Raw genomic sequence first — 14,653 nt, forward strand, 5'->3', positions numbered from 1 at the left:
AAAAAAACTTTCAGATACTTATTAAAAAAATAATGTTAGATAGTAATATAAACCTATATTTTATATATGAATAATTTAATTAAACCAACTGATTAGTTTAGATAGAATCTAGAATGTTAGATTATAAAATATATAAATCATCAATATTTTTTAACGCTCAAATCTTGTTTTCCTAAAGAGCTGTGATATCATTATGGTCATTCATCATCCATCCCTAAGTGACTTGAAAATTTATAGGATTTTTACATATCGTTTATTGGATAAAGTAATAATTTAAAGATAGTTGCAATCTCGTTTAAACTATTTCATCCTTTAAAGAAAAAAGATAAAAATTTGATTAAATTAATCACATTTTTATCCAGAGAGGATTTCGAATTCTAATCTTTGAACCAATATAAATTTAACTAAAACCCACAATTTCCAAATTCAGATTCAGATACATACTTTACTTTTTTTCCTAATTCCCATGAGTCGTACTGTGATCTCGTGCCTGCTTTTGCTCTTAATGTTTGCGTCCACGGTTTAGTTACTGCCTTACTGGGATAGTTTATGTCCCACATCGATTTCTTTTTTATTTTTTATTTAATGTCTTTTTGAGTTGCATAATGGGAATTTGTTGCTTTTGCATGGTTCCCGAAGTTCAGATAGCAACGGAGAGAAGAGAACATTGAATATGATAATATACAAAATTCTCTCCCCAACATCTCAGGCTACACGAATGAGAGACATTGAGTCTAATAATACACAAAATTATCTCTCAATTACATCAATTCGAGTCATTGAGTATGATAATACACAAAGTTCTTTTCCAACAACAAGGGCTGAAAGAGAACCTTGTCGATTGCAAGACGAACAATTGCTTTCTTGTGTCCCTAAAGCCGTTATTGCTAGGCTGGCCATGAAACCCTTACCCCCTGGCTATATGCTACTGAATCACAACAAGATTGTGCTATTTCTATAGAAGAATTGAAGAATGAGGAGTTAATTTAACCATTTGGAGTGTATCCATGAATTCCATTGGTCTTGCATTAACTCTTATTACTTGTTGGAAAAAATTACTTGTCTGGTTTACCCTAAGGAATTGTCAATTTCTATCAACTAGAAGTACATTATGGATTGGTTTACAAGACTGTTGAGAAGGAAAATCTAGGAAGGTTATTGTTTTTTTTTTTAATGTTAACTATTAATTTTGTTAGTTGAAAGATTCAAATCTACCATCATCTATCCCTCTTTCCTTCACTCTTTACAAACAAGCCTAGGCCTTAATGTTGTTTACCTCATTTTTTTAAGTTTTTAATCTCTACATTTTACATTTTTAACAAATAGACACTAAAAACTTTAAATTTATGATGATTTGAGTTAAATTTTATTTTTTTTTCTTAATAGATAATTTATCTTTACAACTTATTCTTAAATCGAATTGTTTATCTTCAATGTTGATAATTTTTTTTGTTACAACCCATTTTTTCATATTTAAAATGTAACAAATAATATGAGTTTATGTGTCTATCGGAAAAAAGATAAAATTTAAGGATTAATTGAAAATGAAATCAAAGGTTACTGTATCTATTTATTTTTTTGATATTTTACGGTATCTATTTATAGAGCTTATAAAAGTGAAAAGATGCATTTTGCAAAGTAATTGTGATAAATATCAAATATATATTACAAAAATTTAAAGTTAATTAAAATTTTAGATTCTAAAACTTGATTTACTTTTTCACGAGAGGAATACTGCGCAAATATAAATACTTTTGATATTCATGCTTCAAGATATTTAGATATTTTACTTTTAGATTTATTTGGAGTTTAGTTTAGAACAGGCCTGTCTTCTCTTAAACGAGGTTGTGTTGTTTGGTTTTGAATTTGAAGTGATTTGATGATGGAGATGAATATATTGGCTTCTTCGTTCTCTAGTTATGCAAAACCCTTTGTAAGAGTAAACCCTTCTCTTCTTACGCTCAGGGCATCTTCTCTGCGCCATGACTACCCTCTTGCAAGCAAAATTGTTGTCAAAAGTAATATTCTTTTCTCTCCTTCTTACCCTTCAATTTTATTCAATGTAAACACGTATTTAATGCATGCCCTTCTCCTTGTCAATTGTTCTTGTGTTGTTTGAGCCCTGAGGACACAAACTCGGTTTAAAGTAGGCACTTTTTTTTTTAATCCCTTTTTCCTTGCAAAGTAGCAATTTTTATGCCAACTCTTTTTAATTTTCCAGTTTCCACTCAATTTTGGTGATATAGGTAATGTGTAGGTTAAAATATAAAGAGATTGGTTTATTTGTTGTACTTGCCAGCCTTGTTAAATATCATCTCTTTATATTGCTTGTTTTACTTATGGGTAGCAATCAATTTGGTTGTCAACAGCTATCTACCATTGCCAGGTTTAGATAGTTTATCCTACAAAAAAGTGTAGGCTATTTTAGTTCCTTGGTGGGGATATACAAGGTTTAGGGCATATGGAAATTGAAAGATAAGTGTTGAGTAAAATCACCATTTTCATTCCTGCAAGATGAAAAAGTTGATCAATTTACCTCCTTAAGCACAGTGATGGAAAAGAAAAATTACATAATGATTACTGGACGATATGACAGTAGCCATAGGAAAGTAGTGTTATAATCTTTATAGCATTTAAAAGCCCTATATTGTTCCTAAGTCTGTTACTGTTATTACCTGAAGTTTTATCTAAAAGGGAAAAATACATTAGTGTTATAAAAGGAGTACAATTCTGGTTGCCAGACATCTTGCTGCTTCCTCTCACTATTCAATTTTGGGAGTTTGGGAATTGGGATGGTCAGGGTTTAAGGTTTTAGGTGTAATTTATCTGCAGGATTGTGGCATCTTTAGATCGTGCAAAGTGTTATATGTTTCTGCATATATTTATGGCTTTCTTCCTAGTCTCTTTTTGCAAAGGTTCTTTAGTTATATGCCTAGGGACTAGAAGTGCTATCAATCTGATTTCCATTTTGTTTATATCTGTCATGAAAATCCTCATCTCCCAAATTTGTACTCTTCATTTTGTTCAGTATTTGTTAATTTACATTTATAAAAATGAACTATATGCTGCAACATATTGACAATCATTCATAAGATGTTGAAGGGCATTTGACACATGTATACTAGATAAGAAAAAAGAAAAAGAAAAGTGGGCTGGAGAGGGTTTTGCTAAGGGAGTTCATGTGTACATATTAGAGAGAGAGGGGTCCTCTTATGAGTAAGAAGGAAATAATGGAAGGAAAATGTAACAGAAATACAGAATCAGAATGTACATGTGGCAGCTGGGTATTGGAGTGGGAAATTATGCAATGGTGGGAAATAGTAAGAAAAACATGAAGAGATTGTTTTCAGAGGTTGTTCAGGGGCCTAGGCCAGAATGGCAGAGATTGTTTTCAGCTCTAATTATTTTCTTGCTTCCTTTTCTTTAAAATTCATAACAAAGTTAGAGAAAATTGAAAGTTATGTGAAAAGAACAGCAACTACAAAGCAATCTATATCTCTCCTGTTAGACAATCATCTGGAGGATAATATTTTATTCCTCAATTCATATGAGGGCTATCAAGTTAACACCATACTGATTTGCTGTGCAGAATATTTTTTTTATTTAATTAGACAAATTTGACTTTACTTTAGCTGTTATATTATGCGCTTTTGACTTCTAAGTTCTAAACGTACGAGCCCCAGTAAAATACTGGAAACATTTTTTTCCAAAGCACTAAGCATCTATCCAGATATCTATAAAAATAAACGTATCTTCTGGTTTAAGTGATTGGCTTAATGTGCATCACCAAACTACTGAAAGCCGCTTGCCCACATCCTGTCTCTCAGGTGATAATTTATGCACCTGCACTGCACTGCAATAACTTTTTCCTGTCAATCTACCCATCCTACCGTTACAATGCAACAGTAGATAAATTTCAGATTTTGACTTTACTTTCAATCTGCATAATTCTGATGTATTGTTGGGTGGAGAATTTTCTTTATGTAGTTCTTTAATTTTATCAGTGATCAATCTGCATGGTTGCATGTTCTTCTAATATTTTTTTCTTCTGATGTCTGCATGCCATGGAGGTGGATTTATATATGTACCAGCTATTGCTTCCTTTATATCAAGTTCTACTTGTTTTTATTTGGAAGCAGATTTACCATATTCTACCGGTGAGACTACTTTGCAGAAGGAATTTTCAAATTTTGGCAAGATAGCTGAAGGTAAATGCATGAATATCTCATGAATTCATTATTCATTATTGTATGAGACTTCAGTGGATTACATAGTACCCTAACTCACGCCTCTTGGATCGTGTATTTTATGCGTGATGCAGTTAAAATGGTTAAAGATATGAACACAAAAAGATCTAAGGGTATTGCTTTCATTCAATATACATGTCAAGATGATGCCATGCTTGCACTAGAAACCATGGATCAGAAGGTTCAAATTTTTATGATAAGCCTCATCCTTCTACTATCAACCATGACATTGACAGTGAATGTTTCCTTTTAATTTGCTTTTTGTCCATTTTGTACAGGATTTTTATGGTCGAACAATCGGCGTGGAAATTGCAAGACTGGGTTGGGATGATTTTGGTGCATCCCCAAGGGCCTCAGGACCCCCAAAGAAGTGGGATTTGCCAGAGCAAGGGGAAGTGGTAGATTGCTGGTACTGATCAAAATTCATGATTGAGTAAAGCTGTAGAAGAGAAAATGATGGAACAACAGATATCAAGTTATACAAGAATGGCCATACTATAGGATTGATGGAACATTATATTTTAGTAATAATATTTGATGCAACACTGTAGTTCATGTGATCTCTCACGGTACTCTTCATTTTGGCACAAAATAAATTGTAGTCCTTCCGGAAATTAACTTTGATCAATCTGTAGAGCTCCTACAATTATAAATTTTACTGTACTTGTTAGATTCCGATGATTTTCATTCATTAGTTTTTTAAGTTACTACTCTACATTTGATGCTGTAGTTTGACAAATTGTCATGATTTCTTTGGTCTAGAACCTTAAACTAGATTTGCTTCTCGATCTAAAAATGTGACTTCTCATCGAGATGCAGGTGATAAATGGAGCCTCCATTCTCTATATTTATCAATGCCCTAGGATTTGCTTACTAACTAGGGACGGATCTAGGAAGCCGTCAAAGGGGCTGAATTTTTTTTACTTTAATTATTTAAATATCTAAGTTCTAACAAATAAATATTTAATAAATAATAAGTTTTATAAAATTATTTATTAGTTTTACACATTAAAACATTTGCATACCCCCAAAAAATGTTTTACATATTAAAATTTAATTTTTTTTATTTCAAATTATACAAGAAGAAAATACATGAGTTATAATCATATAATTTTTTTTCAAGTTTTGAAATATATTTTGGTCTCACAAGCATAATAATAATTAAACATGTCTCACAATAATAATCTAAATAAAGAAAAAAAAGGCAAAAACAAATCAAATATAAAAACTAAAAATTATCAAGTTTCATAACAATTATATATAATATAAATGATGTTATAATATAATCTATGTTAATAATAATTAATGTTAATAATTAAATATATAGAAATAGATAAATGAGACTTATAATAATACAATAAAACATAATTAGCGTAGATAATAACAATTGATGGAAACACATATAAAAATGTTATTTTTATTAGATCTATTAATTAGTCACAATATGTTATTGAAAAGAACAATATTTTTTCAGTATTAAAAATATTAGCATAATATTTTTATTAGTATCTCATTGGATTAGATTATAATTAGTGACAATATATTATTAAAAAGAATAATATTTTTTCTGTATTAAAAAGATTAGAATATAATCAGTGGTAATATATATTAATTATCATATTTATTAAATAATATATATTATTTTTTTACTAGAAGTAGTATATATATTATTAATTAGTATAGTATATATTATCATATACTAACTGGTATATATTATTTTCCTACTGGAAGTAGTATATATATTATTAATAATATACATTTTCTCACAAAAAAAGGTTATACTACATATACACATTGAAAGAAGTTTGAGGGAGGGAGGCTAAAGTCCCTTGGTGTCCCCCACTATTACTAACCATTCGTAAGATTTGTTCGTTTGATAATTTTTATAATATAATTAAGAATAAAGGAATAATTTTTTAAAAAAGTAAAATATAATAATGAATATGTACTATAATGCATCTTTTATTAGTGATAAAATTATTTGAGTCAGATGTGACCATTATGATTAATTCTTTTTTTTTTTGTATATATAAAACTTAATCTAGAAACTAATTAAACTATAACAATTTTATACTAATTACACTCTCGGTGGTTCATAAAAGGATTATTATTAGTTAAAATAGGCAAACTTTTTTATATCATAATTATTTTTTAGAAGTTTCTCCATTGCCTTTTAATTTGGGTCGGCATAGATAAAATTGAGTACCATGTGTCTTAATTAACCATAGATGGAATAAGTAGTAAAATAGTTAAAAAGAGTTAGATTTAGTTTGTGAATATCCTCCATGTGCATGTATTTGTGCTTGGGTGCCTGTGAAGCTGGAACACCTAGCAGCTTTCCTTAAACTGGTCCGAGCCAATTCCGGCTGCATGCCTATGTTTGATTGCAACTATGATTAAGACAAATGCATCAATTATTAAATCAACTTAAAATAATGGTTTATGAACTATATCACGGAACCAGGCATCTGTTTTATTCCTCATAATTCAATTCATACATACGCTGTCCTCATCATTGTCTCACTCACATAGAAAAGAATCCCAAAACAAATCTATTCAAAACCCAATTAACGTTTTTAATTATTCCCCTCCCATAGTCCGTGACACACACAAGAACAAGAGACACCAACACGTGAAAGGGTGAAAAAGAGTTCTGAGCTTCATTTGCCATTGGGGTTGGGGTAATAAGTTAAATAAACTAAAAAACCATTTTTAATGAGAGTATGAAAGGTAAAAGAAATTAATTTTAATCATACTTATATACAAGATTTTTTTAGTATTTAAATTTAATATGTATAATTTATTTTTTTCAATTATATAATAAAAAATATTTGATCTCATTTTTTAAATAATTATATATATATATATAAGGAAAGTATCTAATAGGAAATTTATTTTTACGTAAAAATAAAAATATACTACATTGATCATTAAATCTTAATAGTAAATTATCAAAATTAAAATACATAATAAATTAAAAGTCACATGACTTAATTTTAAGTAATAAAGGAACCTTAAATATTTTTAATCTTGACTACTTTCCATCATTGTATGATTTTTATATATTTTTTTGGCATGGTATGATTTATATTTACTTTAATTCTTGGGTTTCTAGATCTCATTTGTGTTTGCTTTTGGTTAACAACATGTCATGTCGAATAGATTAAAATGATGTATAGTGCTTATATCTGCTTCAAGTTGCGCACATTTATCTTAAGATATTGTTAAATCAAACACTCTAACATCACCACACACATGCACATAAAAGACAGCATCAAGAGAGAAGAACACTTGGTTAGATCATATTTAAATGATAAAGATTAAAAAAATGCATATAATTTTTTCTTCATATAGTTAATTGTTTGATCATTAAACAATTTTTAATTTTAACTATTCATTTAGAACTATATGACTTAATTTATAATTCTTATATTCTTAAAATATTAGACATGACACATATATATCTTAGAAAAATGCACTCACAGAAGCATATAATATAGAGTAAACTTATACTATCATTTATAGAATATTATATTATATATATATATATATATTTTTTTCTTTATTTATCTTTGTTACTTCATTTATTATTTCATTACACTTTTTTTCCTTATTCTTCAAAAATAAAGACTAATAATTTTAAACTTTTCTATATCTTCTTTCTCTTACGATTATTTTAATTTTATTTTTCTGTATAAAATATTGTGTTGTAGCTTCCATACTAGTACATGAGTCTCTCTCTGGCTATCTGTCATGGTGACACTACTAGGGCCACTCATGAAGCAAAGAACCAGTAACATCTCGAGTGAAGCGCGTGCACGTGTGCACATGCCAAGTGTCTAATCTGAGAACCACACATTGGCAACTGCCACTGTATCTGTCAGGGCACAAAAGTGCTTACCTTAGAGAATCTATCTCTTTGATCACAAACTTTTCTTCCGTTTAGCTCTCCATTTTGTGTTTATGTTTGATTTTAGCATTCTCCCTTTTTTCTCTTTATCACACCCGTGAGACTGCACACGTGACAGGTTATGACAAACATGGATGCATGCATGCTAGCTAACACAATTCCACTTTCTCTGTCCAAATCTTACCCTCCATAAAACCCTCTTCACACTCATCAAGTTTCACTGATCATTCTTTTTGCACCACAATTTGCTTACTTACACTAGTCACATATTGCACGTCGATCAACTCCATTGCCTTTTGCATGGTCACAGAAACTTCCCGAATTCACAAAGTTTAGAGGGAAAAAAAAAATACTCATAATCAGGTGAAGTCACAAAGTCCATTGCTCTTTCAATGTTTCTTAATTAATTTATTTGCTCGAGTGGTCATGCAAGTGATAGATATGTATCACCATAGAATTGAGTGATCATGGTTTCTAAAAGGGTCAATCCAAGTCATAGATTATGGAATCTTTCAAAATTTTAATGTGGTAAAAAATACACACAAATTATGGAACTAATTATATGTAGTTGCACTTTTTTTACCATACAGCTATAGGATCCTATAAATTACATTTAATATTACAATTACTAATACAGTTACGTGCAACAATATAATTCAAACCTTATTTTGTATATATCAATCTTTTTATTTTTTTTAGACATTTAATCATATGCATGGCTTGATACCACCCGTGAATGGGTTAAATCGATTGTCGCCCACCTAATGCCTACAATTCCTTGGCCACAAAGGAGCTAAACAACAACAAAGAGTCACGGGATAGATTGCTTTTACATCAATACCATATTCACCCATTTTGGTGCTTATTTTTAAATTTTTTTTCTGTGCCAAACTGTTAATGAATTATCGTTCTCTTAAATTAACCCTTCTACGTGTTCACTTGTGACTGGAACTTGATCATGCCAGAACAGAACAAGCAAATATTACTATTATAGTATAACAATGTGAATGAGCTAGAGTGCAATAGGATAATTCAATATGACGTGTGTGATGCCTGAATTGCCTTAACACTTCGCAGAGTGCCCTTAGGATGAGGTCATGTGTGACACATCTTAATTAATCCGTGGAGAGCAAGTTGATTAATTATTTTTGCAAGCAAGAGGAAGTTTCTATTTCATAAAATGAAAATATATGTTTAGTTCAAATTAGAAATTATTGCTGGTTTAAATTTGTGATGCACCATGAAAGTTTATAAGTTGTATCATATCTGTCCGTGAATTAATGTTTTGTTAATTTTCTTGAATTGCTCACAATCTGCTGCTGCATGTGTACGTAATTTACAGATCTGGTCCTATATATTAACTTATAGCTAGAATACAAGTGCAATATCTTGTTTACTGTTGGTTTTTCAGAATCAGAAGAAGCTGCTTGAAAGTGCTAACATTGGTTTGGCCTCTTCTCAGGGAAAACTCGCAGAAAAACATGTTACATGATTGGACAAATAGATTCAATACACCGGCCAGTTTTTAGAATGGCCAGTTTTGCTTAGTTTCTTGGAAAATACAATACACATGGCTTGTTTATTTTTTTGTGAGTTTGGCTTTAACTAAAAAATCACCTTCTTTTGAAGGGTCAAATATATTTCTTGTCTCTTTATTTCAAAAGGACCTATTATTCTTCTAGTTTTACCTATTAATATTCAGTTATAGACTAATTATAGCATCACATCTAAGAATCATACAGTTAATTAACTTTTACAAGCAGACAAAAACATCTTTCCACGTTTTATTTTTGTTTTAAATTCTTCTCACAAGTCCTCTTTCTACCTCCTAATTAGTGCATTCAACATGTTAGAACTGTCAGTCTATGTAAAAATATTTCATTTCTTTCTTTGACAGCTGAAGCTGGAGAAAACTTAGATTAAGAAATAAAAAAGGGAAAGAAATGGAAGTAAGTATAGTTTTTTTGGATGACTTTTAAAATAAAGTTTTAAGTTAACATCCTAGTATTTTTTTTTTATAAATATCATATAGTTATCTTAATTCTAAAATAAAATTTATCCTCATTTCTTTTTTTCTAAATTAGACTCGCAAACTTATTTTACAAAAAAAATTAGTTCAATTGATTAAATAAAATATGTGAATTATTATAAATTTTTTAATATATATCTTCAATTCTGAATGAAGAAAGAAAAAACTGACAAAACTACTTTAAACCTAAAATATAGGTTAAATATCTAGGTAAAATTTCAATTTTAATTAAAGAAGAACATACAAAAGCATATAAAATATTTTATTTTTTCATTTTTATCAGACAAATAAACCCTGCCAGCGTTACTGAACCTCCAAAAGTACCTTTAAAACAGTTTCCATGACTCCCTGGCACTTTCGACCAACATGAACTCGACATGTGGCATCCTTGTGCTTTGAGCACTCTTCTTGTTCCATATCGCTCAAGTTTAATTTCCAGTATAAATAAGAGCTAGTCCTTGCTACACCAATTTGCTAAGACTCCTCTGGATATGCATTAAGCCTTACCCATAATATTCTTCCTTCTTCTATTTCACTCTCATCCATTTATCTCAAAAACTATAAATTCTGAAGTTGAAGTTTTTGTCTATTTACAGAAACAACTTATCAGCATTTTGTGGTCCTTTCCACATTGGCACATTCACAAGAGTGAAAAATTCAAGGACTTTAACCCCTCATGGATCTCATTCGTGTGTTTTTCACTCTATGGTTTACTTTGATACTTTTGAACCATAATTTTGGAAATGTGGAGGGAAGATACCACCATCACACCAAGCAGAAGAAAGTTTCCACTGCTCCTAATGATTCTTCTGATTCTCCAAGTGTTCCTTCCGACCCTTCAGCTTCACCACCTTCTAATTCTCCTAGTCCTTCTAATTCTCCCAGTGTTCCTTCTGACCCTTATCCAAATGATAACCAAACTTCCTCTTCTGACTGTGTTTTCGATGTGAGATCCTTTGGGGCTGTTGGAGATGGCTGTGCTGATGACACACGTGCATTCAGAGCAGCATGGAAAGCAGCATGTGCTGTGGACTCTGGGATTGTTCTTGCTCCAGAAAACTACAGCTTTAAAATCACTTCAACTATTTTTTCAGGTCCATGCAAGCCAGGATTGGTATTCCAAGTAAGAATATATGCTTATTGAATGTCCATGTTGATCACATCACTTTGGTTGTTATTTTAGAGACACGAGAGAAGCTAACGTTAACCATTCAACCTTATGTAAAAGGGCATGCATGGATAAATTTTTCCAAAAGCACGTTTGGGAGAAAATAAAAAAAAATGAAATGAATTTTTATATAAGTTACAATTAATTTATTCTTATAAACTTTGTTAAATAGATTCTTTAATAGATTATTTTTAATTTATGCATGAGTTAATTTTAGTTTATAAAGAAATATTATATATATATATATATATATATATATATATATTTTATTTTCTTAGAAGTGTTTTGAATAAGCTTATATATCCCAAACATATTCTAAGATTAATTATACTTAAATCTAATCTTGACAGTCTATGTGTGATTGAATGGTCAAAATTAACTTTTGTCAGTTCTGGCGTGGTCCTTATAATATATTTCACTTTACTAACAAGGTAGAGAAATAACCAGGTGGATGGAACACTAATGGCACCAGATGGACCAAATTCGTGGCCAGAAGCAGATAGCCGCAATCAATGGCTTGTATTTTATCGACTTGACCAAATGACTCTTAATGGTACAGGAACCATTGAAGGGAATGGAGACAAATGGTGGGATCTCCCCTGCAAGCCTCACAGGGTAACCATTTTGTCTTGTCACTAACAATCATTGTTACTGTAAGAAAAATTAAAATTAGTGACTTAACAATTTATATTTAATTTTTTAAAAAAATCGTCACTAAAAGTTTTGTCATATCAAAATTAGTGAGGGAAAAACAATCTTCCTCAAAATTTGGTCACTAGTTCATTGTTTTTTCTGTAGTGGCATGTCATTTTTCTTTCAATTTTACTGTTGCAATCATTTAAAGTTGAATGGATGGAACCATACTAAATGCTACTTGAAATATGGCACTTTCAGGGTCCCAATGGAAAAACTTTGTCAGGGCCATGTGGTAGTCCTGCTGTAAGTAAACTAAACCCAACTATTCTTGTGAACTCAGCTCATGCATTTAGTTATGTATTTATAAATGTCTTAACCTTTTTTTTTTCTTTTTTCTTTTTTGCTTTGTTGTTTATAGATGATACGGTTCTTCATGAGCTCCAATTTGAAGGTGAAGGGGTTGAAAATTCAAAACAGTCCTCAGTTCCACATGATATTCAATGGCTGCCAAGGAGTACTGATCGATAAGCTCTCCATTTCTTCACCAAAACTCAGCCCCAACACCGATGGAATCCATGTAGAAAATTCCAAATATGTTGGGATATATAATTCCATGATAAGCAATGGTAATGATTATATTGCAATGTTCACTTACCCTGTGTGGTATATTGGTTCTTCTTTTTACTATTTCTAACTTATGCCAAATATGTTCACATGATTTGAACAGGTGACGATTGCATTTCAATTGGACCCGGGTCCTCAAACGTGGACATAGCTGGTTTAACTTGTGGTCCTAGCCACGGGATTAGGTACATTGCAGAACCTTCTTTTAGTTAGTAATAGTATAGTACGAGTTTAAAATTTATGCACAATTAATATAAGAATATTTTAAAGTATCAATTAATCAGAAATCCTCATTAATATGATTTTTAAAAAAATTATTATAAAAGTCAATAAACTTTTGATGTTATGTAAACTTTATTTTAAACTTCAGCCATACTATTACACTAAAACAATTTGAGAAGCAAGTGAATGAAGAGTGAGTTTGAGACTAGTATGAATTTGAGCTTAGTCTAGTTTTCACTTGAATCATGAAAACATATTCCATGATTTTCTCTAGTTTTCATTTTCACATGAGGCCAAAGGCTACAAGTTTATTTCAACATGGTCAAATACATGCACAACACAACAACAGCTAATTGTGCGAAACAATTGCAAAACAAACTTTTCCCTGATGCTAATTTCATCATCCTTGTTTTCTTTCTACAGCATAGGAAGCCTTGGAGTGCACAACTCCCAGGCATGTGTGTCCAACTTAACTGTCCGTGACAGCATCATAAGGGAATCAGACAACGGACTCAGAATCAAGACATGGCAAGGTGGAATGGGATCAGTGTCAAGTCTGAGATTCGAGAACATCCAAATGGAGAACGTTGGAAACTGCATCATAATAGATCAATACTACTGTTTGTCAAAGGAATGTCTAAACCAGACTTCAGCTGTGCATGTGAATGATGTGTCCTACAGCAACATAAAGGGAACCTACGATGTGAGAACTGCTCCTATTCACTTTGCTTGCAGTGACACTGTTGCCTGCACAAACATAACACTCTCTGAGGTTGAGCTTTTGCCATTCGAAGGAGCATTGCTGGATGACCCTTTTTGCTGGAATGCTTATGGGACACAAGAGACCTTGACTATACCTCCAATTAATTGCTTAAGGGAGGGTGACCCTGAAACAGTGGGCGATCTTTCTGAATATCAATGCAGTTAATTAAACATGTGTTGCATTAATTTTGGTACCTTATAGATAGAAATAGAAAATCTATTATATAGTATCATATATCATATATATACTACACGTATAGAGTTTAGATATATATCCATTATTATTATGTGTTGTTGATGATTGCGGTCCTCTATAAATTATCTTTTAGGATTCGTCCCTATTTGGGTGTGTTATTCCCATATTGTGCGATGAGATGCAGAAATCGGTCCCTTTTTGGGCCTACACTGTAATAGCTAGCTTGATTGAACATTTATATATTATATGGCTAAAATTATATACCATTTTTGTTGCTAAGTTTCTTTTTTTCTAAGGATTCTAATTTCTACAAGGTACCAACATTCACTTCTTAGCATTCATGGTACATTAAAATGTGTTTTGAGTAACAACAATAATATTCACACACTTACCCCTTATCTCTATTTTAATTTTTCTTTTTGTCATATCACTATCACTTGTTATATTATTTTTACCTGTCTTTCTTCTTTTCCTATTTCTGGCGAAAGTGTATACACCTCTTTTCACTCATGACCTGTAACCCATCCATTCAATGTGGTCTTCATTATCTTGCTTATTGTTTGTTTTTATTTGTTTTGTTTCTTTAAATATAAGCAATTTTAGGTGTTTGGTATTGCTAAATATATATCTTGCATTGAAGATTGATACAAATACATGTATAGACTTAGTCGCTTAACTGATTAACCTTACACTCATAATAACGTAACCCTTGGCTCTAAACTATTTGATGAACAAAAAAACAAAATAGTCCTGTCGAAATACAAAAGTAACCCACCCTTTGACAACTCTGTCTTATCTTTTAATTTGTCCTTCGGCTTTGGTTCCGTTGGTCATCTCATGATGTGTACATTAGTTTAAC

General features: G+C 31.0%; 2 protein-coding genes across 3 annotated transcripts; both read left to right on the forward strand.

Moving 5' to 3' along the window:
- Positions 1–1,779: 1,779 nt before the first annotated feature.
- LOC114422203 (glycine-rich RNA-binding protein 4, mitochondrial-like) lies at positions 1,780–4,950 on the forward strand. The gene is made up of 4 exons (XM_028388427.1): positions 1,780–2,018; positions 4,140–4,208; positions 4,322–4,428; positions 4,526–4,950. The coding sequence occupies exons 1-4, from the start codon at positions 1,880–1,882 to the stop codon at positions 4,661–4,663; spliced, it is 453 nt and encodes a 150-aa protein (XP_028244228.1). The 5' UTR covers positions 1,780–1,879; the 3' UTR covers positions 4,664–4,950.
- Positions 4,951–8,388: 3,438 nt separating this feature from the next.
- LOC114423170 (polygalacturonase At1g48100-like) lies at positions 8,389–14,073 on the forward strand. 2 transcript variants are annotated; one of them, XM_028389805.1, is made up of 7 exons: positions 8,389–8,520; positions 10,783–11,309; positions 11,802–11,969; positions 12,249–12,293; positions 12,409–12,616; positions 12,718–12,799; positions 13,260–14,073. In XM_028389805.1, exons 2-7 carry the CDS (start codon positions 10,863–10,865, stop codon positions 13,762–13,764), a joined length of 1,455 nt encoding a protein of 484 aa, XP_028245606.1. In that variant the 5' UTR covers positions 8,389–8,520; positions 10,783–10,862; the 3' UTR covers positions 13,765–14,073. The 2 variants fall into 2 exon arrangements, with proteins under 2 accessions (XP_028245606.1, XP_028245605.1); XM_028389804.1 differs by lacking the exon at positions 8,389–8,520 and having other exon boundaries at positions 10,482–11,309.
- Positions 14,074–14,653: the final 580 nt, after the last annotated feature.

This window comes from Glycine soja, chromosome 8, assembly GCF_004193775.1.
Source record: "Glycine soja cultivar W05 chromosome 8, ASM419377v2, whole genome shotgun sequence".
Lineage (NCBI taxonomy): Eukaryota > Viridiplantae > Streptophyta > Magnoliopsida > Fabales > Fabaceae > Glycine > Glycine soja.

Excerpts from the sequence above, each read along its gene's own strand:
- LOC114422203 (XM_028388427.1), top strand. The coding sequence starts at position 1,880 with ATGATGGAGATGAATATATTGGCTTCTTCGTTCTCTAGTTATGCAAAA. Across the intron at positions 2,019-4,139 it reads AAGCAAAATTGTTGTCAAAA|ATTTACCATATTCTACCGGT; the intron begins GTAATATTCTTT and ends ATTTGGAAGCAG. Across the intron at positions 4,209-4,321 it reads TTTTGGCAAGATAGCTGAAG|TTAAAATGGTTAAAGATATG; the intron begins GTAAATGCATGA and ends TGCGTGATGCAG.
- LOC114423170 (XM_028389805.1), top strand. The coding sequence starts at position 10,863 with ATGGATCTCATTCGTGTGTTTTTCACTCTATGGTTTACTTTGATACTT. Across the intron at positions 11,310-11,801 it reads AGCCAGGATTGGTATTCCAA|GTGGATGGAACACTAATGGC; the intron begins GTAAGAATATAT and ends AGAAATAACCAG. Across the intron at positions 12,617-12,717 it reads TAATTCCATGATAAGCAATG|GTGACGATTGCATTTCAATT; the intron begins GTAATGATTATA and ends TGATTTGAACAG.